The 27,659-nt window shown below is 43.8% G+C and overlaps 1 protein-coding gene across 1 annotated transcript in view; it reads left to right on the top strand.

Moving 5' to 3' along the window:
* Nucleotides 1-24,562, top strand: part of kcnh4a (potassium voltage-gated channel, subfamily H (eag-related), member 4a) — a 67,550-nt gene extending 42,988 nt beyond the window's left edge. Inside the window, exons 12-15 of the mRNA XM_034190479.1 lie at nucleotides 12,116-12,423; nucleotides 12,521-12,600; nucleotides 15,587-15,663; nucleotides 23,615-24,562. Of these exons, the coding sequence (XP_034046370.1) occupies nucleotides 12,116-12,423; nucleotides 12,521-12,600; nucleotides 15,587-15,663; nucleotides 23,615-24,562 (1,413 nt within the window). The remainder of the gene's footprint in view (nucleotides 1-12,115; nucleotides 12,424-12,520; nucleotides 12,601-15,586; nucleotides 15,664-23,614) is intronic.
* Nucleotides 24,563-27,659: the final 3,097 nt, after the last annotated feature.

Here is a 27,659-nt window from a genome sequence, read left to right as displayed (position 1 = left end):
ATCAAATGTGCCCCAATCACTCTCATATTTGAAAGTGAGGTGCAGACTGGCACTCACCATCATCTGACAAAGTTTGATCCAGATCTGATCCAGATTATAGATTTTGTGGCCATTTAAATTTAACATTGAAAACCCCATTTAATGTATATTTTACATTATATCTTAATCAAATGTGCCCCAATCACTCTCATATTTGAAAGTGAGGTGCAGGCTGGCACTCACCATCATCTGACAAAGTTTGATCCAGATCTGATCCAGATTATAGATTTTGTGGCCATTTAAATTTAACATTGAAAACCCCTTTTAATGTATATTTTACATTATATCTTAATCAAATGTGCCCCAATCACTCTCATATTTGAAAGTGAGGTGCAGACTGGCACTCATCATCATCTGACAAAGTTTGATCCAGATCTGATCCAGATTATAGATTTTGTGGCCATTTAAATTTAACATTGAAAACCCCATTTAATGTATATTTTACATTATATCTTAATCAAATGTGCCCCAATCACTCTCATATTTGAAAGTGAGGTGCAGACTGGCACTCACCATCATCTGACAAAGTTTGATCCAGATCTGATCCAGATTATAGATTTTGTGGCCATTTAAATTTAACATTGAAAACCCCTTTTAATGTATATTTTACATTATATCTTAATCAAATGTGCCCCAATCTGTTGTGTGGGCCACTGAAGAGGAGGTACTGCTGGCCCACCACCACCAGAGGGCGCCCTGCCTGGAGTGCGGGCTCCAGGCACTAGAGGGCGCTGCCGCCTTGCAGGAGCAGCCAGAGTGACAGCTGTCACCCATCACCTGCGACAGCTGTCATCAATCATCGGATCTGCAGGGGTATATCAGCAGGACGGCATCTCCACCTCATCGCCGAGATATCGTTTCTACTGAGAAGGTAACGTGCTCAGCTGACTGTTTAACAGTGTTCTTTGTGACTTTTGTGTTTTGCTCTGAGTATTTTCCAACGAGAGGTGGAGGTAATTTACCTGCCGTTCGGATTCCTGGGTGCGAACGCGCCCTCCTTTAATTGTTCTTTATTCCTCGCCAGCAGTACCAGGTCCGACACGCGGAGGCAGTGGCCACCTGGGAGTTCGGGACTTGGCGGCTCCAGTATTCCAGGGGTCTGGTGGCGGAGGAAACCGTGTGGTTCCGGTTCTACTTTGGAGAGGCGTCTCCTATCTTCGAGCCTGCCCACACGACACCTGTGTGAATTTGACTTTGTCTATTATTGTAATCTGTTGTACTTGTTGTGCATATTCACAACAGTAAAGTGTGTTATTTGACCTATTCCATTGTCCGTTCATTTGCGCCCCCTGTTGTGGGTCCGTGTACTTACACTTTCACAACAGGATATCTCGGCCAACGTCATGGATCCCGAGGGGCGTCAACCGGCTGTTGAACGGCCAATGGAAGAACAGGGCGCACAGGCGCCCGCAGGAGGAATGATCGGTGAGTTGCAGCGGATCCTCACCGCTTTCACGGCTCGGTTGGATTTAATGACCGAGCAGAACGTCCTCCTTAACCGCAGGGTGGAGGCTCTCGCCGCGCAGGTGGAGGTGCGCCCTCAGGGCGCTGCTGCGGCTCTCTCTCCTGTCGACCCTGTGCGCAACAGTGACGTTCCACTGGTTGTTCAACGACCCCTCCCACCTTCCCCGGAAGCATACATAAGCCCTCCAGAGCCGTACGGAGGTTGTGTGGAGATGTGCGCGGACTTCCTTATGCAGTGTTCGCTCGTCTTTGCACAACGTCCCGTCATGTACGCGACTGATTCTAGTAAGATAGCTTATGTCATTAATCTGCTTCGCGGCAAGGCACGCGCTTGGGCTACAGCGCTTTGGGAGCAAAATTCACGGCTCCTTCTGACATATGATGGGTTTGTGAGGGAGTTCAGAACAGTGTTCGATCACCCAAATAGAGGAGAGACCGCTTCAGCCGTGCTGCTGTCAATGAGACAGGGGCGCCGGAGCGCAGCTGCTTATGCAGTCGACTTCCGCATCGCGGCTGCGAGGTCCGGCTGGAATAACACTGCCCTCCGCGCCGCCTTCGTAAACGGACTGTCGTTGGTCCTGAAGGAGCTCCTGGTGGCTAAGGACGAACCGCGGGATTTAGATGGGCTTGTCGATCTCGTTATACGATTAGACAATCGGTTAGAGGAACGCCGTCGGGAGCGAGGCGAAGGACGTGACCAGATACGCGCCGCCCCTCTCCCTTCCGGGTTCGAAAAGGGGCCGCCCTCCCCACGCTCCACAGCCGCAGCGCTTTGTGGGGCAACAGCTCCCCCTGGTGACGTTGTTAGGGAGACGCACAGGGCCAAAATGGGGAGGCTGATCCGTGGAGAGTGTTTTCTCTGCAGCTCAACAGAGCACACACAGAGAGACTGCCCCAAATGGCCAAAACGTCAACACTCGCCCTTAGAGACTGGGCTAAGGGGGGGTCAAGACATTCAAGTGAGACACACACAAATTGCCACACGACTCCCAGTCACAATCCTGAGCGGGGATTTAACCCTTCAAGCCCGAGCACTGGTGGACACGGGGTCAGAAGGGAATCTGCTAGACAGCAGATGGGCAAAGGAGGTAGGGCTCCCTCTGGTGGCGCTTCCTACACCATTGCAGGTGCGGGCACTAGATGGCACCCTCCTCCCTTTACTCACACACAAGACACCACCAGTAACTCTGGTGGTGTCTGGAAACCACCGGGAGGAGATTGAGTTTTTTGTAACTCCTTCTACCTCCCGCGTGATTTTGGGCATCCCATGGATGTTAAAGCACAATCCCCGGATCGATTGGCTGTCTGGGGTGGTGGTTCAGTGGAGCGAAACCTGCCATCGGGTGTGTTTAGGATCCTCGGTTCCTCCCGGTTCCCAGGCTAAGGAGGAGGTCAAAGTCCCTCCCAATCTGACGGCAGTGCCGGTTGAGTACCACGATCTTGCTGACGTCTTCAGCAAGGATCTGGCACTCACCCTTCCCCCGCACCGTCCGTACGATTGTGCCATTGATTTGGTTCCAGGCGCTGAGTTCCCGTCCAGCAGGCTGTACAACCTCTCACGACCTGAGCGCGAATCAATGGAGACCTACATCCGGGACTCATTAGCTGCCGGGCTGATCCGGAACTCCACCTCCCCGATGGGGGCAGGTTTCTTTTTTGTGGGCAAGAAGATGGCGGACTTCGTCCATGTATTGATTACAGGGGGCTGAATGAGATTACGGTTCGCAACCGATACCCGTTGCCATTATTAGATTCCGTGTTCACCCCCCTGCATGGAGCCAAAATCTTTACTAAGCTGGATCTTAGAAATGCGTATCACCTGGTTCGGATCCGGAAGGGAGACGAATGGAAGACGGCATTCAACACCCCATTAGGTCACTTTGAGTACCTGGTCATGCCGTTCGGCCTCACAAACGCCCCCGCGACATTCCAAGCATTAGTTAATGATGTCTTGCGGGATTTCCTGCACCGATTCGTCTTCGTATATCTAGACGATATACTCATCTTTTCTCCGGATCCTGAGACTCATGTCCGGCATGTACGTCAGGTGCTGCAGCGGTTGTTGGAGAACCGGCTGTTTGTGAAGGGCGAGAAGTGTGAGTTTCACCGCACATCTTTGTCCTTCCTGGGGTTTATCATCTCCCCCAACTCCGTCGCTCCTGATCCGGCCAAGGTTGCGGCGGTGAGAGACTGGCCCCAACCCACTAGCCGTAGGAAGCTGCAACAGTTCCTCGGCTTTGCAAATTTCTACAGGAGGTTCATTAAGGGCTACAGTCAGGTAGTTAGCCCCCTGACAGCCCTGACCTCACCAAAAGTCCCCTTCACCTGGTCGGATCGTTGCGATGCCGCGTTCAAGGAGTTGAAACGGCGCTTCTCGTCTGCACCCGTTCTGGTGCAGCCCGATCCTAGTCGCCAGTTAGTGGTTGAAGTGGATGCCTCGGACTCAGGGATAGGAGCTGTGCTTTCCCAGAGCGGGAAGACCGATAAGGTCCTTCACCCGTGTGCCTATTTTTCCCGCAGGTTGACCCCGGCCGAACGGAACTATGACGTCGGCAATCGAGAGCTCCTTGCGGTGAAAGAGGCCCTTGAAGAGTGGAGACATCTGTTGGAGGGAACGTCCGTGCCATTCACGGTTTTCACTGACCACCGGAACCTGGAGTATATCAGGACCGCCAAGCGGCTGAATCCCAGGCAAGCCCGCTAGTCACTGTTCTTCGGCCGTTTTGACTTCTGGATCACCTACCGTCCTGGGACCAAAAACCAGAGATCGGATGCCTTGTCCTGGGTACATGAAGACAAAGTCAAAACGGAGTTGTCGGATCCACCGGAACCCATCATCCCGGAGTCCACTATCGTGGCCACCCTCACCTGGGACGTAGAGAGAACCGTCCGGGAGGCCCTGGCACGAAGCCCGGACCCTGGAACCGGGCCGAAGAATAGACTTTACGTCCCACCAGAAGCTAGGGCTGCAGTCCTGGACTTCTGTCACGGCTCTAAGCTCTCCTGTCATCCAGGGGTGCGAAGAACCGTGGCAGTTGTCCGGCAGCGCTTCTGGTGGGCGTCCCTGGAGGCCGACGTCCGGGATTATATCCAGGCCTGTACCACCTGCGCCAGGGGCAAGGCCGACCATCGCAAGGTATCGGGATTGCTACAGCCGCTGCCCGTGCCTCATCGCCCCTGGTCTCACATCGGCCTGGATTTGTCACGGGCCTCCCGCCGTCCCAGGGTAACACCGTCATCCTCACGATAGTGGACCGATTCTCCAAGGCGGCCCACTTCGTGGCCCTCCCGAAGCTCCCAACGGCCCAGGAGACAGCGGACCTCCTGGTCCACCACGTCGTCCGGCTGCATGGGATCCCAACAGACATCGTCTCCGATCGCGGTCCCCAGTTCTCCTCGCACGTCTGGAGGTGCTTCTGCCGGGAACTGGGGGCCACGGTGAGTCTCTCATCCGGGTACCATCCCCAGACCAACGGGCAAGCAGAACGGGCCAATCAGGAGATGGAGCAGACCCTGCGTTGCGTGACAGCCGCGCACCCGGCGGCCTGGAGTACCCATCTGGCCTGGATCGAGTATGCCCACAACAGCCAAGTGTCATCAGCCACCGGCCTCTCCCCTTTTGAGGTATGTCTAGGGTATCAGCCCCCGTTGTTTCCGGTGGTTGAGGGAGAGGTCGGTGTGCCCTCGGTCCAGGCCCACCTGCGGAAGTGCCGTCGGGTGTGGCGAGCCGCCCGTTCTGCTTTGCTGAAGGCCCGGATGAGGGCAAAGGCCCATGCAGACCGTCGGCGGACCCCGGCCCCTACGTATCGTCCAGGTCAGGAGGTGTGGTTGTCAACCAAGGACATTCCACTCCAAGTAGCCTCCCCGAAACTACAGGAACGGTACATAGGTCCCTTTAAGATCCTCAAGATCATCAGTCCCGCCGCAGTGAGGCTTCAGCTTCCGGCCTCACTGCGGATCCATCCCGTGTTTCACGTGTCAAGGATCAAACCACATCACACCTCACCCCTCTGTACTCCGGGTCTGGCACCACCTCCTGCCCGGATCATCGATGGCGAGCCGGCTTGGACTGTGCGCCGGCTTTTGGATGTCTGACGGATGGGCCGGGGCTTCCAGTATTTGGTGGACTGGGAGGGGTACGGCCCCGAAGAACGCTCCTGGGTGAAGAAGAGCTTCATCCTGGACCCGGCCCTCCTGGCCGACTTCTACCGCCGCCACCCGGACAAGCCTGGTCGGGCGCCAGGAGGCGCCCGTTGAGGGGGGGGTCCTGTTGTGTGGGCCGCTGAAGAGGAGGTACTGCTGGCCCACCACCACCAGAGGGCGCCCTGCCTGGAGTGCGGGCTCCAGGCACTAGAGGGCGCTGCCGCCTTGCAGGAGCAGCCAGAGTGACAGCTGTCACCCATCACCTGCGACAGCTGTCATCAATCATCGGATCTGCAGGGGTATATCAGCAGGACGGCATCTCCACCTCATCGCCGAGATATTGTTTCTACTGAGAAGGTAACGTGCTCAGCTGACTGTTTAACAGTGTTCTTTGTGACTTTTGTGTTTTGCTCTGAGTATTTTCCAACAAGAGGTGGAGGTAACGTACCTGCCGTGCGGATTCCTGGGTGCGAACGCGCCCTCCTTTGATTGTCCTTTGTTCCTCGCCAGCAGTACCAGGTCCGACATGCGGAGGCAGTGGCCACCTGGGAGTTCGGGACTTGGCGGCTCCAGTATTCCTGGGGTCTGGTGGTGGAGGAAACCGTGTGGTTCCGGTTCTACTTTGGAGAGGCGTCTCCTATCTTCGAGCCTGCCCACACGACACCTGTGTGAATTTGACTTTGTCTATTATTGTAATCTGTTGTACTTGTTGTGCATATTCACAACAGTAAAGTGTGTTATTTGACCTATTCCATTGTCCGTTCATTTGCGCCCCCTGTTGTGGGTCCGTGTACTTACACTTTCACAACACCAATCACGCTCATATTTGAAAGTGAGGTGCAGATTGGCACTCACCATCATCTGACAAAGTTTGATCCAGATCTGATCCAGATTATAGATTTTGTGGCCATTTAAATTTAACATTGAAAACCCCATTTAATGTACTCATATATTTTACATTATATCTTAATCAAATGTGCCCCAATCACTCTCATATTTGAAAGTGAGGTGCAGACCGGCACTCACCATCATCTGACAACGTTTGATCTAGATCTGATCCAGATTATAGATTTTGTGGCCATTTAAATTTAACATTGAAAACCCCATTTAATGTATATTTTACATTATATCTTAATCAAATGTGCCCCAATCACTCTCATATTTGAAAGTGAGGTGCAGACTGGCACTCACCATCATCTGACAAAGTTTGATCCAGATCTGATCCAGATTATAGATTTTGTGGCCATTTAAATTTAACATTGAAAACCCCATTTAATGTACTCGTATATTTTACATTATATCTTAATCAAATGTGCCCCAATCACTCTCATATTTGAAAGTGAGGTGCAGACTGGTACTCACCATCATCTGACAAAGTTTGATCCAGATCTGATCCAGATTATAGATTTTGTGGCCATTTAAATTTAACATTGAAAACCCCATTTAATGTATATTTTACATTTTATCTTAATCAAATGTGCCCCAATCACTCTCATATTTGAAAGTGAGGTGCAGACTGGTACTCACCATCATCTGACAAAGTTTGATCCAGCTCTGATCCAGATTATAGATTTTGTGGCCATTTAAATTTAACATTGAAAACCCCAATGTATATTTTACATTATATCAATCAAATGTGCCCCAATCACTCTCATATTTGAAAGTGAAGTGCAGACTGGCACTCACTATCACCTGACAAAGTTTGAACCGGATCTGAATGAGATTGTGAATTTTGTGGACATTTGAATTTAATATTTTAAAGCGCATTTGGAATACATTTTTCATTATATCTCAATCAAAAATGCCTCAATCACTCTCATTTGTGACAATGAGGTGCAGATTGACACTCTCAATGAATAACCTAAGTTTGATCTGTATCTGATTCATATTAACGCTGAAAAAAGCTCTTTTGACCTATAATTTGTATTGTTTTTTTTTTTTTCCAAGGTCATAATTTGTGGAATTGGAAATTAGTGCTGGCGGAGGATTGTGCTCTACGAGCGTAAAGCTCTAGTTATTATTATTAGTTTAATTGCATTGGCCAAAAGCGATGCTGATGTTCATGTGGCCTTGAAGTGAACAGCTGGTCTGGGATGGATGCATTTTGGTTTTTCTTCAAATAAATTTGTAACAGGAGCAGTGAGAGTGTTTCAAGTCCTCTTAAAAGTAATGCTCCTTGTTTTTCCTTCTAACCACTAGCACAAACATACCAGAGCTTTCCTCTCTTCTTCACATCTTGTGTTTTCTCTCTCTAGGGGGGAACCAGATTTCCACGGTCTCCAAGGCCATCTCAGGTATGTGCCTTTCACTCAGCTAATTACTGCAGCCTTGATATGGGTCTGTCCACCAAAAGGCATTAACCTTAAAACTATTAAATGTTGCACCAAACGTGGAATTGAAAGAAAGTTCTCTTCTAAAAACTCTCATGATGTTGTGTTTTAATGTGAACTTCAATAAGAACATAAACAAAAGGACAATGTGGATTATCACCTATGTCTGAGCCAAAGATTGATCCAACTGCTGCTGAGACGTGAATGATCTCATGAAGCCACTTAATGAAAATAGAAATGGCAAACACATATTAAATATTGACGACCAACTGATTGTAGAACCTCAAAAAGATTCTTCGTTTTAGAAAAGCGCTATGACATTGTGTTTTTTGCCTGTTTATTTGTTAGTTTGCCCATATTAGGTGATTATTCATTCAATCATTTTCACCTGCTTATCCGGGTCACGGTGGCAGCTCATCCCACACTTCCCTATCCAAGGCCACATCCTCTAAGTCTTCATGGGGAATACTGAGGAAGATTGAATTGTATTGTTTTAGGACATTAGACTTCTTAAAAATAAAAAGTGAGCAAATGATGATGATAAAATATTAAAAATATGATACAAGATTTTAAAAAAATAATCAATGAATAAATCAAATGATGCTTAAAAATAGAGGGACATCGCGATCCATTGCACAGTGTCCATGAGGTGTCAATGGGCAGCAACAGCCAGCTCAGGAACCTCTGCCATCGATTGGGTTGTTAAACAGTCTGATGGCTGTGGGGAGGAAGGACCTCTTATGCCCCTCAGTCCATGAGCGCAGGGAGATGAGCCCCGCCCACTGCAACTGCTGCTCTGCCAGGATGTGGCAACTTGCCACAATCTTCTTCACAGACTAAGGTTAATTATGGAGTTCCACAAGGTTCTGTGCTAGGACCAATTTTATTCACTTTATACATGCTTCCCTTAGGCAGTATTATTAGACGGTATTGCTTAAATTTTCATTGTTACGCAGATGATACTCAGCTTTATCTATCCATGAAGCCAGAGGACACACACCAATTAGCTAAACTGCAGGATTGTCTTACAGACATAAAGACATGGATGACCTCTAATTTCCTGCTTTTAAACTCAGATAAAACTGAAGTTATTGTACTTGGCCCCACAAATCTTAGAAACATGGTGTCTAACCAGATCCTTACTCTGGATGGCATTACCCTGACCTCTAGTAATACTGTGAGAAATCTTGGAGTCATTTTTGATCAGGATATGTCATTCAATGCGCATATTAAACAAATATGTAGGACTGCTTTTTTGCATTTGCGCAATATCTCTAAAATTAGAAAGGTCTTGTCTCAGAGTGATGCTGAAAAACTAATTCATGCATTTATTTCCTCTAGGCTGGACTATTGTAATTCATTATTATCAGGTTGTCCTAAAAGTTCCCTAAAAAGCCTTCAGTTAATTCAAAATGCTGCAGCTAGAGTACTGACGGGGACTAGAAGGAGAGAGCATATCTCACCCATATTGGCCTCTCTTCATTGGCTTCCTGTTAATTCTAGAATAGAATTTAAAATTCTTCTTCTTATTTATAAGGTTTTGAATAATCAGGTCCCATCTTATCTTAGGGACCTCATAGTACCATATCACCCCAATAGAGCGCTTCGCTCTCAGACTACAGGCTTACTTGTAGTTCCTAGGGTTTGTAAGAGTAGAATGGGAGGCAGAGCCTTCAGCTTTCAGGCTCCTCTCCTGTGGAACCAGCTCCCAATTCAGATCAGGGAGACAGACACCCTCTCTACTTTTAAGATTAGGCTTAAAACTTTCTTTTTTGCTAAAGCTTATAGTTAGGGCTGGATCACGTGACCCTGAACCATCCCTTAGTTATGCTGCTATAGACTTAGACTGCTGGGGGGTTCCCATGATGCACTGAGTGTTTCTTTCTCTTTTTGCTCTGTATGCACCACTCTGCATTTAATCATTAGTGATTGATCTCTGCTCCCCTCCACAGCATGTCTTTTTCCTGATTCTCTCCCCTCAGCCCCAACCAGTCCCAGCAGAAGACTGCCCCTCCCTGAGCCTGGTTCTGCTGGAGGTTTCTTCCTGTTAAAAGGGAGTTTTTCCTTCCCACTGTCGCCAAGTGTTTGCTCACAGGGGGTCGTTTTGACCGTTGGGATTTTTCTGTAATTATTGTATGGCTTTGCCTTGCAATATGAAGCGCCTTGGGGCAACTGTTTGTTGTGATTTGGCGCTATATAAATGAAATTGATTTGATTTGATTTGATTTGCCCATAATGCACCTCTCCACCACAATCCCGTGGGACTAGTCTCCTTCCCAACACTGACCCGGCCTTCCTAACCAGTTTGTCCAGCCGTTTGGCATCTCTGTCTGTGATGCTGCCTCCCCACCAGACAGCAGCACAGGAGAGGATGCTTCATCTGCAGCATTTCCCCACAGACATCAAAGGACCTGAGCTTCCTCAAGAAGAATAGCCAACTCTGTCCCTTCCTGTAGAGCGCATCCACATCAGGTGCACACCTAAGTATTTATAGGTCTGCACCATCTCAATGGTGTTGCCACAGAAGCTGATGGGTTGCACGGGAAACCGAGACCTGCAGAGGTCCACGACCATCACCTCGGTGTTGGACGTATTCAGGAGGAGGCTGTTCCACTCACTCTAGTCACTGAAGGCCCTCACCAGGTCTCTGTACGTGCCATCCTGCCCTCTCCACACACATCCCACAATGGCTGTGTCATCCAAATATTTCTGGACGTGGCAAGACAGAGTTGTGATTAAAGTCTGCCGTGCACAGAGTGAAGAGGTAGGGGATGAGAACAGTCCCGTGTGGAGCCCCAGCGCTGCTCACCCCAGCCTGATGAACTGTGGTTGTCTTGTCAGGTAGTCCATAAGCCAGGCAGTGAGGGAGGGAGCCACCCCCATCTTTCTGAGCTTCTCTCTCAGTAAGAGAGACTGGATGTTATTAAAAGCATGAAAACATAATCCGAACATAACTTCTCGGCTCGTCCAAGTAGGTGTGAGCCTGGTGGAGCATGTAGAGGACCGTGTCATCCACTCCTATACGCTCCTGGTACCCAAAATGCAGGGGATCATACGCATGTTGTACCTGCAGTCTCAGGTGGCGAAGGAGCAGCTTCTTCAGAGTCTTCATGATGTGAGACGTGAGGGCCACCGGTCTCTAATCGTTGAGTTCGCCTCGGGTACCAGCACAAGACATGATGTTTTCCACAGGACTGGGACCCTCTCCGTCTGCAGGCTGAAGTTGAAGAGCCTCTGGAGTGGCTCAGCCAGTAGCACAGGCCTTCAGCAATCCAGGACACACATTGTCTGGACCAGCAGCCTTATCTGGATGCTCTTCAGCTCTGCCCTCACCTCCTCCACTGTGAAGGACAGGGGGCAGCAGGTGAGAGAGTGGAATCAGAGAGTGGAATAAGAGTGTCTTGGTTTGTGATTGTCCTGGATCAGGAATAAGATCCAGACTTTCAACAGGAAGAGTTTACGGAGTCATGCGGTTGCGGTTTGGCAATGCTGATAACTTTGCAGGACAATGAAGGTCCCACTCATTAGGGTCTCGGTGCTTCTTGTATGGTATCCAGTGACCTATGGTAAAGACTAGAGATCTTTGGTACTGGGTTTCTTTGGAAGATCCTTGGGTACTGCTGGAATGGCTTTGTAACAAATGAACAGTTCTTCAGGGGAACTCAGATGAGAAATATCACTTGCATTGTGAGGGAATATCATCTGTAACATTTTTGCCATTTGGTGTGTTTCTCTGAGAAGTGTTGAGGATACCAGCAGATGGAGAAGGACAAGGGGATGCCCAAATTTCACCTGGCTGAGGCACATAGATGGGTACTTTCGTAAGAAGGGAATGGCGTGGATGTTTGCCTGGGTGGTTGCCATCCAGGACACTAGGCAGTTCAGTTCAGTTCAATGTATTTTATTTGTATAGTGCCAAAATCACAACAATGCTGCCTTGAGGCATTCACATGAAGGTTTACTTTTACCAGCAGTTCTGAGGTATGGTGGATGCAGTGCCACACATTTTGAAATTTTGTTATATCCATTCCCTGACTTGACAATGACAATTTAGTGTGTTGTATTAAATGCTGTGTGTATTTGTGCAACGAGTTTCATAGATTGAGAGAACAAAATATCTGTAACCATCTTCTTCTCAGAATTGTGGTTCTGTGGACCACAGTCAACCATACATTGTTGAGACAAAAGATGAGCACGGAGATGACATGGGACAGTTTCATCACAAAGGAGTACCTCTGCTGTATGGAATGAGCAGTCCTCTACGCCAACCCCGTCTCACCACCCTTCTGGGGGAGGAGGTGCTCCACATCAAAGCTAGAGGTCGTAGCCCACCTCCTCGTCCATTTACCATTGAAGAACACTTCCCAACTCCTTTGTCCAGCCACCAGCCAGCAAACCTGCTCCTGCCATCGCTGCCTTGTGTTAGTCCACTAAACCTTAGCCCCAGGTAATGTTAATCTGTTCATCCACTTTATCCTATTATATATTGGTTATAAACTTGCTACCAATTAAATCACATATTGCTCAATTGTGTTTCCTTCCAGGGTTGTTGACGGAATTGAAGACAATGGTCATACATTTCTATTTAATGTAGAGCAGAATGAAGAAAGCATAAATGTGAAAGGTAACAGACTCTAAAGACTATACTACAACAGCAAAACTCCACAATATACAGGAGCCATTCATACCAACAAATCTGTAAGTGGCTCATACAAGTGATCTAAAAGAATTTCCTCCGTTTACCGATTTTCTCATATTTTGACTCTATGACTCATCTAGCTCTGTAGTAGGAGCCATGTTCAATTAGTGTGCTATCATATTGATACGATATGATACGGTACGATACGGTATGGTATGATATGATTTTTCAATTTAATTTCAATTTTTCAGTTTATGTTCATTTATATAGGGCCAAATCACAACAGATGTTATGTGTCGGACGCAGCTCGGAGAACCGACCAGCGTTTGAAGGACCCAGTATGAAATAAGCAGAGCACGGTACAAAGGCTAACTGAATTTAATACATAACAGTGATACAAAAAACAACAAAAGAAAGTGCGGTCTGGCGTGGTGCGCTCCCAGCAGCGCTAACGGTCCGGAGCCAGAAGCTGTTTGGACCCAAGGACCCCGCCGACACCCCCCAGGTGGCCGTAACAAACCGAGTCTGTGAAAGAAGGAACCATTATGTGAGTCCACAATCTACACACAGAGAGAACACTTAAGGTGTACAAACAGCAAACACTTCCTGGCTTGATTACTAATCAGCTTCCCAACCTGCAGGCATGGAACATCCAGTTCACAAAACTCCACTGCAGTGGAAGCCGATACATGACTAACATACAGCTCAATATAAAAAGGTGTGAGGGACACCACATTTACTGACTGTATAAATGTTAGACACAAAATCTAACGTACCTCAGGAAGTGTGCTGAGGAGCGTGAGACCTCACCCCCTCCTCTTTCACAGACCGTGCATCAAACCCTGGATGTTCTCTGCATCCACTGATGATGAGATGGCTCCCGAGACGACGATCTCACCCGTCTGGTCACAAGGTCGAGTCTCTGGCAAATACACACTGTATACTCCAGTCTTAAATGCCACCATGTTCCAATCCATATAGATGCACCTCAGCTGTGAGTCCTGACGAGCCGCAGGTGATCAGGGTGAGGTCCTGATAACCTCAGCAACACAGCCACTCAGTCCCAAATGCAAGCCACCTGGAAGGAAAAACAAAAGACAGAAACAAAAAGGCAGCCAGGCCCCCCAGCCATACAACAACAGAGTTGCCTCAAGGCACTTCACACAGGTAAGGTCTAACCTTACTAACCCCCAGAGCAACAGTAGTAAGGAAAAACTCCCTCTGAGGAAGAAACCTCAAGCAGACCAGACTCAAAGGGGTGACCCTCTGCTTGGGCCATGCAACAAACATAAATTACAGAACAATTCATGGACAGATATACAAGAAATGCTGTTGGTGCACAGGACAGGAGGGTCGCCAACACAAATGATACCAACCAAATGATACTGTTGGGAAAGTGTAGTGACACGGACCCACAACAGGGGGCGCAAATGAACGGTCAATAGATGAGCCAAAATATAACAATTTAATGTTGTGAATGTGCACAACGAACATACAGACAATCTCAGAATATCACAACAGTCAATACACAAAGGTGACGTGTGGGCAGGCTCGAGGATAGAAGACGTCTGTCCTGAGGAGAGCCGGAACCACACGATTTCCGCCGCCGCAGAACCTGGTGAATACTGGAGCCGCCAAGTCCCGAATTCCCAGGTGATCACCGTCCCCGACTGTCGGATCTGGTACTGCTGGCGAAGAACAAAGACAGTCAAGTGTGGGTGTGTGTACACCCAGTAACAATAACGGTGGGAATGCCACCTCCACCTCTCACTCAATAACTTGCAGAGTACTGAAGATTCCTCAGGGAAAAGAGTGCCTTCTAGCGCTCTCTCAGCTTCCACTGACAGCGGTACCGGTACTCCTGCAAACACTCACAATATACAAACAATATTGCAAAACGGCTGAGGATATTACCTCCAATGAAGTATGATATCTCGGCAACGAGGTGGAGATGACGTCTGGTCTTTATGGAGTGAGATGATGTTGAGTAGATGGGTGACAGCTGTCAAGAGGTAATGAGCGACAGCTGTCACCCCCCGGCTGTGTCCATGGCGGCAGCGCCCTCTCGTGCCTGAAGCCCGCACTTCAGGCAGAGCGCCCACTGGTGGTGGGCCAGCAGTACCTCCTCTTCTGGCGGCCCACACACAACGCTATATAAATATATAACATATATATATATATATATATATATAATATATATAACATAACACGCTATATAAATAAAATTGATTTGATTTGATATAGCATATTTTATTTGTAGGACTGATTATATGTGCATATAAAGTACCGTACAGTATGACTGGATCCTGTTGTGTGGATGAACCTACAGTGATTCTCAAACTGGGGGTGGGCCACAGATCCACTGAAACATAAAAAATGTGAATCTGATTAACATGGTTGGGGGTGGGGCAGTTGCTATAGGCCATCAAAACTCATAGTATTAACATTTATTTATTCAGGTAAAACAACATGTAAAGTATGAAATGGATGCAATTCAATGGTATGTTCAAAAAGCAGACGATGTAGTTTGGACCTGACTTCACTCTCAGGTAGCTGTCAATTTTGCTATGTCACAATGAAATCAACATTTTAGTTCCAAGAAGCGTCTGGCTTCCTATAAATGGTGCTTCAGACTCCGTTTCGATTATCTTTTGTTGTTATTATTAAAGATCATCTGCAGGGAGTGTCCCACCACAAACCTGTAAAACAGTGGATCTCAAACGATGCACACTAACAGGCATAAAATCCCTGTTTTTGAATGCCACCAATGTCTTCTACATCAAATGCAGTAGCCGTCCCGACTTGGTATTCCACTTTCGGTTCTAGACTGATCTCGAGCCGGTAGTTTGCTATGTTGCATTTCAACAAGATTTTTTAGCATATTGTGCATTTGATTGAGTGCTGTGAAAAGTAAAAAAGGGTGGACTCAATTCTGCTCTATTTGTCTTTCATTACTTTTAATCTTTTTCAGACCGATTCCAAGTAAGTGCTAATCTGCTGCTGGAGACTGAAGAAGTGAGACAGAATGTCAGCAAACTGAACAAAGAGGTATACAGACCAATATTACCCAAACATACAAGAATGGGTAAACATTAATTATTCATTCATGCCATATATACTTTTTTGTGAATGTCAAAAGTGTCATGGTTCATGATGGCTTGGCCCTGAAGGTTGTAGGAGGCATATGCAGACTCACAGACACAGCTGTATGATTAAGAAAAATGGCTTTATCTGGTAAGCAGGCAACAGGTTCGGTGAGGCAGAGTCCAAAAAACAAGCAAAGTTCCAAATACACAACGTCAAGGAGTTCACAGGGCTGAGGCGGAGGCAAAGTCAAAAAACGAGTTCAGGGATAAGACGAGGCGGAGGTCAATAACACAGGCAAGGTCAAAAATACAACAAGGCAAAACAGGACTATGACGTGAGGCTGGAAAGTGCAAAAATACAACAATCTGGCGAGGGACTGTGAGACTGTGAGGGTTTAAATACTAATGGAAGAACCAGGGTGTGAAATGAGGAACAGGTGTGCAGAAGGTGCTGGAAGGGGGCGTGACCAGGGAAGACAAAGGTAAGTGCAAGAGAATGCAGTAAGAAAAAAACAAAGTGAACTGGGGCAAGATAATTAAGTGACAGAAAACCCAACGGTGCAAAACGTGACGTGCTTGACTAACCATAATAAATGCAAACAAAACAAAGGAGCAAAACTAAGAACTAAGGTGGTGAGTCCAAGAGTGGAAAAACAGAAAACTAATGATAATAACTAAAATGAGAGGACGTAATATAGGTAAGTGAATACAATAAACATGACAAAACAAACTGCTGACTGAATAGGAAATAAATGATGAACAAAAACAAAACCAGAGACTACAGAATACAGGTAATGCAATGAATGACTAAACCACAAATAAATGATAGACAGAGAATTATACCGGTAACAAAAGCATTACACAAAGTAAAGAAACTAACAGACCCAAACCAAGACTTAAATGACAAAATACAATGATATGAAAAGTAAAACCGTAAAATCCACAGAGAAAGCCTAGACCCAAATAAGGGGGAAACCCCGGGCTGGGGCAGATCCTGACAAAAAGATCACTAAATTCTGTTGAATTTGTCCAATATTTTAATTTTTCCTCTTTGTAGTGGAAGCTCTTTGGAACACATACTATTAATAGTCTCCGCTTGTTAATGGAATTTTAATTAACTTGAAGAACATAACAGGAAAGATGCTTTAATTTTGGCTTTGTCTTAGAAGATTTTTTTTATACCTTCCTGGAAAACCATGTAGCTGATAGCAGCAGCTATTAAAGCTGTGAGACATCATCTCATTTACCTGAATTCTGCCCAAAGCTATAACTTCTAAGAACAGGTTCATAATTTTCAATTTGCAGTCAACTATGACACCATAATCGATAGGAAAAATACATCGTCTTCATGGTGTACTCTACTGAGAAAAATACATTGTCTTCATGGTGTACTCTACTGACATTTTCGAACTAGTAGGCCAAGCTAGCTAGATTACCATGTAGCTGGCTCAGGAATTAGCCTGTTTTTTTTATGTGGAAGATAATGTTTTCTATATACAACATATAAAATATGTGACTTAATCCTCCCTATTCTTACTGTAATAATGCCCTTTTTTAATATTTATTTCATTCATTTAAAAGAAAAACAGAAAAGCAAAAAACAAAAGCACCACAATACCAGAATGAAAAGGAGCAGAAAGAAGAACAAGTCTTATGATTTCTGCCCCTTTTAACAATACAATCTTTCAATATACAGCATCATAGTCAACATTATTTAACAGATTGCATTTCTTTAACTTGTCACATACCACTGACCCATTTCATAATTATGACCATTAATTAATAGATTACATCACTGACAGGTTACATTTAAACTTAAGACACTCCAAACATTATTAACAGTTTACTTTTTTTTTTTGACTTTCTTGCAGCCCACTGACTTACTTCATAGTTTCATACTTACTTAATACATCTAATTTAATATGTTTTTTTAAATAATTTAAGCGACCTTAATTCTTTAATTTCTTTATTAAGATTGTTCCATAATTTGACACCATTTACTGCAATGCTCCTTTCCTTTACTTTGGTTCTAAATCTTGGTTTTTTAAAGACTTCTGTTCCTTTCAATTTATAACTACTTACTCTTTTTTCAAACATATTTTGAATGTTTGTTGGTAAAGTATTTTTATTAACTTGGTACATCATTGACTAAATCATGAAATTTAAGTACCCTATACTTAATAAACAATGGATTAGATGGATCTCTAAAACCACTGTTACTAATCACTTTTAAAGCTCTTTTCTGCAAAATAAATAAAGGTTGTATATAGGTTGTATATGTTGATCCCCAGATTTCTACACAGTAAGTTAAATATGGGACAATCAATGAATTGTACAATGTTAATAAACCATAACTATTTAATGAATATTTTACTTTATGCAAAACAGCAATGGCTTTCGATATTTTTCCTTTTATGTAATTTATGTGTGACTTCCATGTAAGATCTTCATCAATCATGACTCCTAAAAATTTCATTTCTTTTACCCTTTGTATATCCATTCTATCTATTTGTAATGACACATTATTTTTTTTCGCTCTATCATTAAACAATATGAAATTTGTCTTATTAATATTTAGTGACAATCTGTTTATATCAAACCAATGTTTAACTTTTTCCAACTCTGTATTTATCACTTGTACTACTTCCTGTATATCTTATCCAGAGTAAAATAATGTTGTATCATCAGCAAATAATATGCTGCCAAGTACTTTAGATACATTCACAAAGTCATTGATATACAAAATAAACAGTTTGGATCCAAGTACCGACCCTTGTGGTACTTCATAAATAATGTTACACAATTCTGATTTGGTATTATTTATCTGAACAAACTGTTTTCTATTTTCTAAGTAGCTTTTTACCCACTGATGTGCAACACCTCTTATTCCATATTGTTGTAACTTGTGGAGCAATCTTGAGTGGTCTATAACATCAAAAGCCTTTTTCAGGTCAATAAAAATACTTACAAAATAATCCTTATTATCTATTGTTGTTGATATTTTCTCTATTAGTTCCATAATTGCCATAGCTGTCAAATGTTTTGTTCTGAATCCATACTGAGCATTATTTAAAATATGATGTTTCTCAATAAATTTATCCAATCTTGTTACAAAAACTTTTTCCATAATTTTAGAAAACTGTGGAAGCAATGATACTGGCCTGTAATTAGAAAAATTATGTTTGTCTCCATTTTTATATAATGGGACTACCTTAGCAATTTTCATTTCATCTGGAAAAACCCCATTTGACAGAGACAGATTACAAATATAAGTAAATGGTTCAATAACAATTTCTATTATACTTTTTACAGTCATCATGTCTAAATCTTCATGGTCAGTTGATCTTTTGCTTACACAGTTTTTTACAATATTTCTTATTTCATCTTTTTCCACATTGTCCAGGAAAATACTATTGACCGTATTTACCAATGTACATAATTTATCTTCTATTATTGGTTTATTTCCCACCAGACTTGACCCTACATTTGAAAAATAATCATTAAACCCATTTGCAACTTCTTTTATATCATATATCTCTTTATTTTCCTTAACAAAGTAATTTGGAATAGTTTCTTTCGTTCCATCACTATCAATCACACTTTTTATAATTCCCCATGTTACCCTCATATTATCTTTACTCTTATTTAGTTTTTTCACTGTAATAATCTTTTTTTTGTTTCCTAATTATTGTTAATAGTTTATTTTTATATTTTTTGTATTTATGTTCTGATTCCTTTGTTTGCAATTTTAAAAAGCACCTGTATAAATAGTTTTTCTTTGCACAAGCATTTTTTATTCCCTTTGTCAGCCATGGTTTATTTACTCTTTTCTTACTAATTTCAATTAATTTACAATTTTTATTGTATGATTTCATCAATATTTTCATAAATGAGTTATATGCTACATTAACATCACTGACATAAACTTCTTCCCAGTTTTGATTTTTAAGGTCATATTTTAATGCCTCTAAGGCTTTTACTGACTTATCTCTTTTAAAGTTTATATCAGTTTTTTTTGTTGTACCTATTTTTATATTTAAATATTGAAAAAATTGGTAAATGGTCGCTAATATCTGTCATGAAGATCCCATTCTTGATAATTTCATCTGTTCTGTTTGTAAATATATTATCAATTACCGTTGCACTTTGCGATGTAATTCTGGTTGGTTTTGTTATCAAGGGGAATAACCCCAAACTATACATTGAATTCACAAAATCACTTAATCTTTGGCAGCTGGAGCTTTCTATGTTAATATTAAAGTCCCCACACATAAAAAGCGTTTTGTTTTTAATTTGATGGAATAATTCAATTATTTTATCTGTAAATTTCACAACACAAGAATCTGGTGCTCTGTATACACAACTGATTAAAATATTCTTAGATGTTTCATGTACAAGTTCCACTGTTACAATTTCTATGACATCATTCATAATTGTCATTTCTTCAACAATTGTACACATCAGATCTGTTTTTGTATACAGATCAATACCACCGCCTTTTTTATATCTTCTGTTTACAAAATACAGCTCATATCCCTCCATTTGAACTTCATCCATGAGATCATCTTTAAGCCAAGATTCAGTGATTGCAACAATACTAAATCTATTTTTAAACTGATTTAAATAATCTTTTATTTGTGACATTTTACAATACAAGCTTCGACTGTTTATATGTATGAGTGACAGGGTATCTTCTGCAATTTTTTTCACTATTTAGCTGTTCTACCGTATAATACTCACAACCAATCGTTTTTAAGTCAAATATACTTTCATCAATATTAGTGTCTATGTCATATATTTTATCCTCTGTTTCCATGTTTGATCTGATTTTTTGTTGGTCCAATTACCAACAGATGTTATATTTGATTGTCTATTCAGGTCTGTATTTCGTAAGGTCCTCCATGTTTTTGATTTGTATACCCACCCAAATGAATCATTTCATTTACAAAGCACAAAATTGATGAAACCCTCCCTTTATCTGAAACTTGCTCATGCATAATAGAAGTGAAACTTAACTCTTTTGTTGAGACTTTGAACCAGGTTCCAGGCACTTCCAAACAGATATATACACACACACACACACACACACACACACACACACACACACACACACACACACACACACACACACACACACACACACACACACACACACACACACACACACCACACACACACACACACACACACTCATCTTCAACTGTGTAGTCCAATTAAGGGTTGCGGGGGGCTGGAGCCCATCCCAGCAGTCATAGGGCGTGAGGTGGGGTACACCCTGGACAAATTGGACAAACTAAAATTTCTAAAATGGTTAAAATTGTGATTTAGTTAAATTGTCAAAAAAAAAATTTTCTCTTCATAAAACAATCTAAATGTTCTTAAAAGCTCTGTTTCTGGCAAATAATCATTAAGATTATAGTTGTGATATTTTAGCTTAGAATTTAGACTTTGGGATTTTTTTATTTATTATTTTTAGTTTTGTTGTCTAATTTTTGTTCCTAATTTCAGTCTACATTTTTCTTCACTCACATGGGGTTTTTCTCTGACTATTTGGAAGAGGTTAGAAGGAGTCTGGGTCTGTGATTTCCAACAGCACACAGAGTCATTCATGGAATGGGGTCTTCAGACACCACAGCAGCTGGTTGAGTCAGTTTGTGGTTAGTTTGATGTTCCCCTCTGATTTGACCCCACATACACTGGAGCATTTGATGAGAAATCAGCTTCTGTCATCTGCCTCTCCCATATCATGGACTGCATTTCTCCTTCAGTCCTCTGGTTGATGGTAGACCTGGACATGTCTACCTGCAGGCCCCGGGGGCTCCGGGTCCTGCGGTGGCTCTCGCCGCCCAACAATCTAAACTCACTATAGATGTCCAGGTTTTTTATAGACCTGGATATCCCTGTGTAGCGGGATGAAAGTCCCAGGTCCCAATTGAAAAGACGTTCCCACTAGCTTGGCTAACGGGGAGTTCCCCTTTGGCTGACCTGGTAGAGGAACGGTCTTTTGTGCGAGCCGCGTGGGTTCGATCCCCACTGTCGTCCCGGCCACGAAGGTCCTGCTGCTTCAATCTGGCGTCACGAACAGGATGTGGATCACAGAGTATGCTAATATGTACCTGTGACTTTGGGACGAAGTCAAAAATGGTGGGGAGATGTGTAGCGGGATGAAAGTCCCGGGTCCCAATTGAAAAGACGTTCCTGCTAGCTTGGCTAACGGGGAGTTCCCCTTTGGCTGACCTGGTAGAGGAACGGTCTTTTGTGCGAGCCGCGTGGGTTCGATCCCCACCGTCATCCCGGCCACGAAGGTCCTGCTGCTTCACCTGCATAGGGGTTTCAAAAAACCCTTATGCAGTAAAATTTAACCAACTGGTGAGATAAAGCCATCTACACCCTAAATGACCTAATCTTTTCACCCTAAAAGGGTGTTTTAAACCTTTGTTCATCTTTTTTTTTCTGCATCAAACAGCTTTTTTACAATACCTAATTTCATACTGCATTTCAACAACCATAAATCCCACCCAAATGAATCATTTCATTTAAAATCCAAAACCTTTATTTCTGTAACCCTTTGACTAATATACAGTTGTATGCAAAAGTTTGAGCACCCCTGATAATTTTCATAATTTTCCTTTATAAATCATTGGTTGTTTAGATCAGCAATTTCAGTTAAATATATCATATAGCAGATGAACACACTGATATTTGAGAAGTGAAATGAAGTTTATACTTGTAGTATTTACAGAAAGTGTGCAATAATTATTTAAACAAAATTAGGCAGGTGCATAAATTTGGGCACCCTTGTCATTTTATTGATTTGAATACATTTAGCACTGATCCAAACAAGCAATGATTTATAATGAAAAATCATGGAAATCATCAGGAGTGCGCAAACGTTTGCATACAACTGAAACATCATACAACCCCAATTTCAATGAAGTTGGGACATTATGTAAAATGTAAATAAAAATAGAATACAATGATTTGCAATTCCTCTTCAACCTATATTCAGTTGAATACACCACAAAGACAAGATATTTAATGTTCAAATTGATAAACTTTATTGTTTTTGTGAAAATATTTGCTCATTTTGAAATGGATGCCTGCAACAGGTTTCACAGCACATAAATGTACAGTATAATTCAGGGACAGCGTCACTTCCTTAAATTCCATTTCTTCACCATCAGCAAATATTCGGCTGAACACTGAACAGTTCCTCAGTCTTCAGAGAGCAGGTTTCCTGTTTAAGCCCTAACACTTCACACTGAGTCTTGGCCAAAGACAACTTGACTTCATTTTCTGAACAGCAAAAATCACTGATATTCACAGGGGTGCACATAACTGGTACTCATGGTGTTCATGTGTGCTAAAAAAATCGATGTACAGCAGACAGAGGGAAACACTTTTCCTACAATCTGTCATTGCTTTCCTCCTATGAAGTGCTTCCTTTGTGTTTTCTGCTGTGCATCATTTATTTTTAGCACGCACAAGCACCATGAATACCAGCTATGTGCATGCCTACATATTCATATCATACACATAAATGAACATCGCCTGTCACTTTTCACTCAGCTGTTTTCTTTTAATTTCCAAATATCAATTATGTAAAATTCAGCTTTTTTACCCCCACTCTTTCAGTTGCTGCCCCCCTTTAGTGGCTTAATAAATACCAGCACTATGATTGTTTTTAACAGGCCAAGATCTAAATATCTGAAATATCACCAATGTTCAATATCCACATCTTACGACAACCTCCTAAAGTGGCCCGTATAAGTTCTCGAAGTAGAAACAGGCCTAATACCGCCCACTCCAATCTTCTAATCATTCCCATTTCAAAAACTATTTTGCATCACTGTGCAACTATTTGTAGTCATAATTCAGGTATGGCTAACATTTTCTTTCCCTTTCTGTTTTAGGTGAGCAGCTTGAACCAAGAAGTGTCCAACTTGGCCAAGGAGCTCCATGAAATAATGCACTTCCTGCAGGTTCATATAGCCATGATACATTGCACCCCGTCCGTTTCCACATACTCCTACAGTGCACCAGTGGTTTCCAGCTCCATTGTGACCACTTCCAACCCCTGGCAACCATGTGTTCCTATAAATATAGCCACAGGGCTACACCTCTGCCATGAAGTCATTAGCCACCCTACCAGAAATGTGTGGGGCTGCAGCACGATTCCACCCCAAGGTAGAAGCCCTACTCTGATCCATTCTTCAAGCCCGAAGTCTTCCTGTTTACACCTGTGCTGCTCTGACAGAGACGGGCCCACATCTCACAAACTGCAGAGTCAGTGCAGTCCCTTACAGTCCTCAAGAACAACCCCCAACTCTCCCTATATTCCCCACTCTCGTGGTCAGGGTGGTCCGTCCCTCCTCAGTCTCAGTCCTGGTTTTACAAGCTACCCAGTGATGTGTGGGGTGAACTGTACTACCTCTATACCAACTCTGACCAACTCCCAGTGCTCCACAGGAAATCAACTTCCATCTTACCCCTCTCAGAATCCTCAAACTACATCTGGTCTCACACAGACAAACTCGCACACCCCAATCCATTCCTCCATTACCCCAACTGGTCAGTCAGAACTTCACACTGCCTTCAGCTCACTGACCCCATCGACACTCCACACCTCAGTGTGCACGTCATCCCACAGGTGGGGACAAGAGGCCTCAATCAGCCGCCCCAGGCAAAAGGACCCAGCTGGGTCCAGCACAGTCCACCACACCCACAACTTTACATCTCTGTCAGGGCAAGACAGCAGGGAGTCGGTATATGTAGAGTCTAAAGAAGAAAGGTCCGACATCACCGAATCTCAGGATACAAGCAGAAGCAATCCGACCAATCCGATCCCAACACAACACTGATACAAACTCAGTGTCTGGTTAATACATGTAGTAATGACTGTAATATTCTTGGACACTGTAAAGTTTTCAACAGTTAAAATAACTGTGGTTCAAATGCATAAATAACTGCTAAAACAAACAGACAAACAAAGAAACATACTGCCATAATTCAATAAAATAATTCACATTATTTATTTATGTATTTATTTGTTATTCATGTATTTGTTTGTGCTTATGAGAATTAAATTATCTGGTCCATTAATTATTATTATTATTATTATTATTATTATTATTATAAGTCTCTCTAACAGACAGCATGTGTTTATTAATTGTCTCTAAATAATGGAAGTTTTCTGCTGCTGCATTTTCACCGCTGAGCATCCTGTGACATCCATCTTCTGCATCCTGTGACATTGATGGACGTTCATCATCTGTGGCTTGTGAGTCACTTCATTACAATTTGCACTGAGCAGCAAACAACCATCTGAAGCATGCAAATAATTCTCCTTTACTTTTACATTTTGGATTTAGGCTTGTTTTTAATTTTCTTGTTCTGCTTCTGCAACATTGTGACAAAGTTCACTGTGGACTTTAGTGAAGGTATGCACTCTAAGTAAGTGCTTTTCTTTCTTTGACCCCTTGTAACTGATTTGTTTGGTTTGGTTCTTGTATGTGGTGAGTGATCTCAAAAAGAATTGGACAGGAACGGACTTCAAAATTTAGATGTATTGAAACGTGCCTACACAGAGAGTCATCTAGCAGCGCTGGGGTATTGAACAGATCACATGCAACATCTGGAACAAAGAGCCTAGATTTTCTCTCTACCCTAACTTTTATTCCTCCATCCGGCCCCATGTGGGCGGTCCTTAGCCTGTCGTGAATCAGCGGCTATGTTATTGGCTGCGAAGTGAAGTAGGCGGGTATTAGCGGGTGTAGCGCTCACGTTGTGTTCAAGGCAGCATGTAAAATTCTTATAGTGTATGTCTGTGTGTCACGCAACAAATCAGTGTTCCATCATGCTGATTTTTTTTCCAAATAGATGTGAATACTTTGGTTTTATCAATTAGACATCTATAAAAAGATCAGATGGTTTTATCAGTTAGACAGCTATAAAAGATAGTCATGCCAAATACAAGGGCATTTTGGATGTGCGTCGGCCATTTTGAAAAGCAGCTAGGTTAAGACCAGATAGTTACAAGGACATTTTGGATGTGCGTTGGCCATTTTATAATATGCATCATGGAACACTCTGACAGTTTCATCTTCAGTGTGTTCCCTGCCACCACTGAAGAGTGCTTCTATACTTTTATTGAAAATTCCTTTTAAGCACTTAAGTGGCTTGGAATTGCAGCATATCAGCATATCATAGTCTGACATGGTCAATGACTGTCTGACAACTCAGGTCGACAACTGTGCTTGCTGTTTATTGTTCTGGTGAGTGTTATTGCTGCCCCTGATTTTTTTAAAGACAGACACACACACACACACACACACACACACACACACATACATACATACATACATACATACATATATATATATATATATATATATATATATATATATATATATATATATATATATATATATATATATATACACACACACACACACAGTTGTATGCAAAAGTTTGGGCACCCTTTATGATTTCCATGATTTTGGATCATCAATTTCAGTTAAATATATCATATAGCAGACAAACAGTGATATTTGAGAGGTGAAATTAAGTTTATAGGATTTACAGAAATTGTGCAATGATTCTTTTTAACAAAATTAGGCAAGTGCATAAATTTGGGCACCCCAAGAGAAAAAATACATCAATATTTAGTAGATCCTCCTTTTGCAGAAATAACAGCCTTGAAATGCTTCCCATAGTTTCCAATGAGAGTCTGGATGTTGTGAAAGTGTAGGTACACGGACCCACAACAGGGGGCGTAATGAACGGACAATGGAGAAAGGTGAATAACAAGTTTTACTGTTGTGAAACGAGCACAACGAATACAACAATTAACAATTTGGGGTCGAATCCGCTGGTGTCGTGTGGGCAGGCTCGAAGGTAGGAGACGTCCGTCTCAGTCGAACCGGAACCACCCAGATCTCCTCTGCCACCGAACCCTGGAAATACTGGAACCGCCAAGTCCCGAATTCCCAGGTGGCCACTGCCTCCGCTCGTCGGATCCGGTACTGCTGGCGGGAGAGAGCAACAACACACAGGTGTGGATGCGACAGCACCCAGTAACGGAGAGGGGAAGAGCCGCCTCCACCTCTTGTCAATATATAGCAGGAAGGTGAGTACTTATCCAAGCAATTTAGCTATCAGTAGTCAGCAGTCCTGAAAAGGTTTAACAAGTTTTAGCTGGTTATTCAGTATATGAATGCAGAGAACGTTACCTCAGTCTTAAGGCGATATCTCGGCACTGAGGTGGAGACGCCGTCCTGATGATATACCCCCGGGCTGAGTGGAGTCAGCTGTGTCCAGTAATGGGTGACAGCTGTCACCCTGACTGCTCTCGTACGGCGGCGGCGCCCTCTGGTGCCTGGAGCCCGCACTCCAGGCAGGGCGCCCTCTGGTGGTGGTGGGCCAGCAGTACCTCCTCTTCAACGGCCACACAACAGGACCCCCCCCTCAACGGGCGCCTCCTGGCGCACGACCGGGCTTGTCCGGATGGCGACGGTAGAAGTCGGCCAGGAGGGCCGGGTCCAGGATGAAGCCCTTCTTCACCCAGGAGCGTTCTTCGGGGCCGTACCCCTCCCAGTCCACCAGGTACTGAAAACCCCGGCCCATTCGACGGACGTCGAGGAGCCGGCGCACGGTCCAAGCCGGTTCCCCGTCGATGATCCGGGCAGGAGGTGGTGCCGGACCCGGGGTGCAGAGGGGTGAGGTGTGATGGGGTTTTATCCGGGAGACATGAAAAACTGGATGAATCCGCAGCGAGGCCGGAAGCTGGAGCCTCACTGCGGCGGGATTGATGACTTTGAGGATTGTGAAGGGACCAATGTATCGTTCTTGGAGTTTGGGGGAGTCCACTTGAAGGGGAATGTCCTTGGTGGACAACCACACTTCCTGCCCAGGACGATACTTGGGGGCCGGGGCCCGCCGCCGGTCTGCATGTTTCTT

This window comes from Thalassophryne amazonica, chromosome 16, assembly GCF_902500255.1.
Source record: "Thalassophryne amazonica chromosome 16, fThaAma1.1, whole genome shotgun sequence".
Lineage (NCBI taxonomy): Eukaryota > Metazoa > Chordata > Actinopteri > Batrachoidiformes > Batrachoididae > Thalassophryne > Thalassophryne amazonica.
This window is presented reverse-complemented; position numbering and strand designations above follow the sequence as displayed.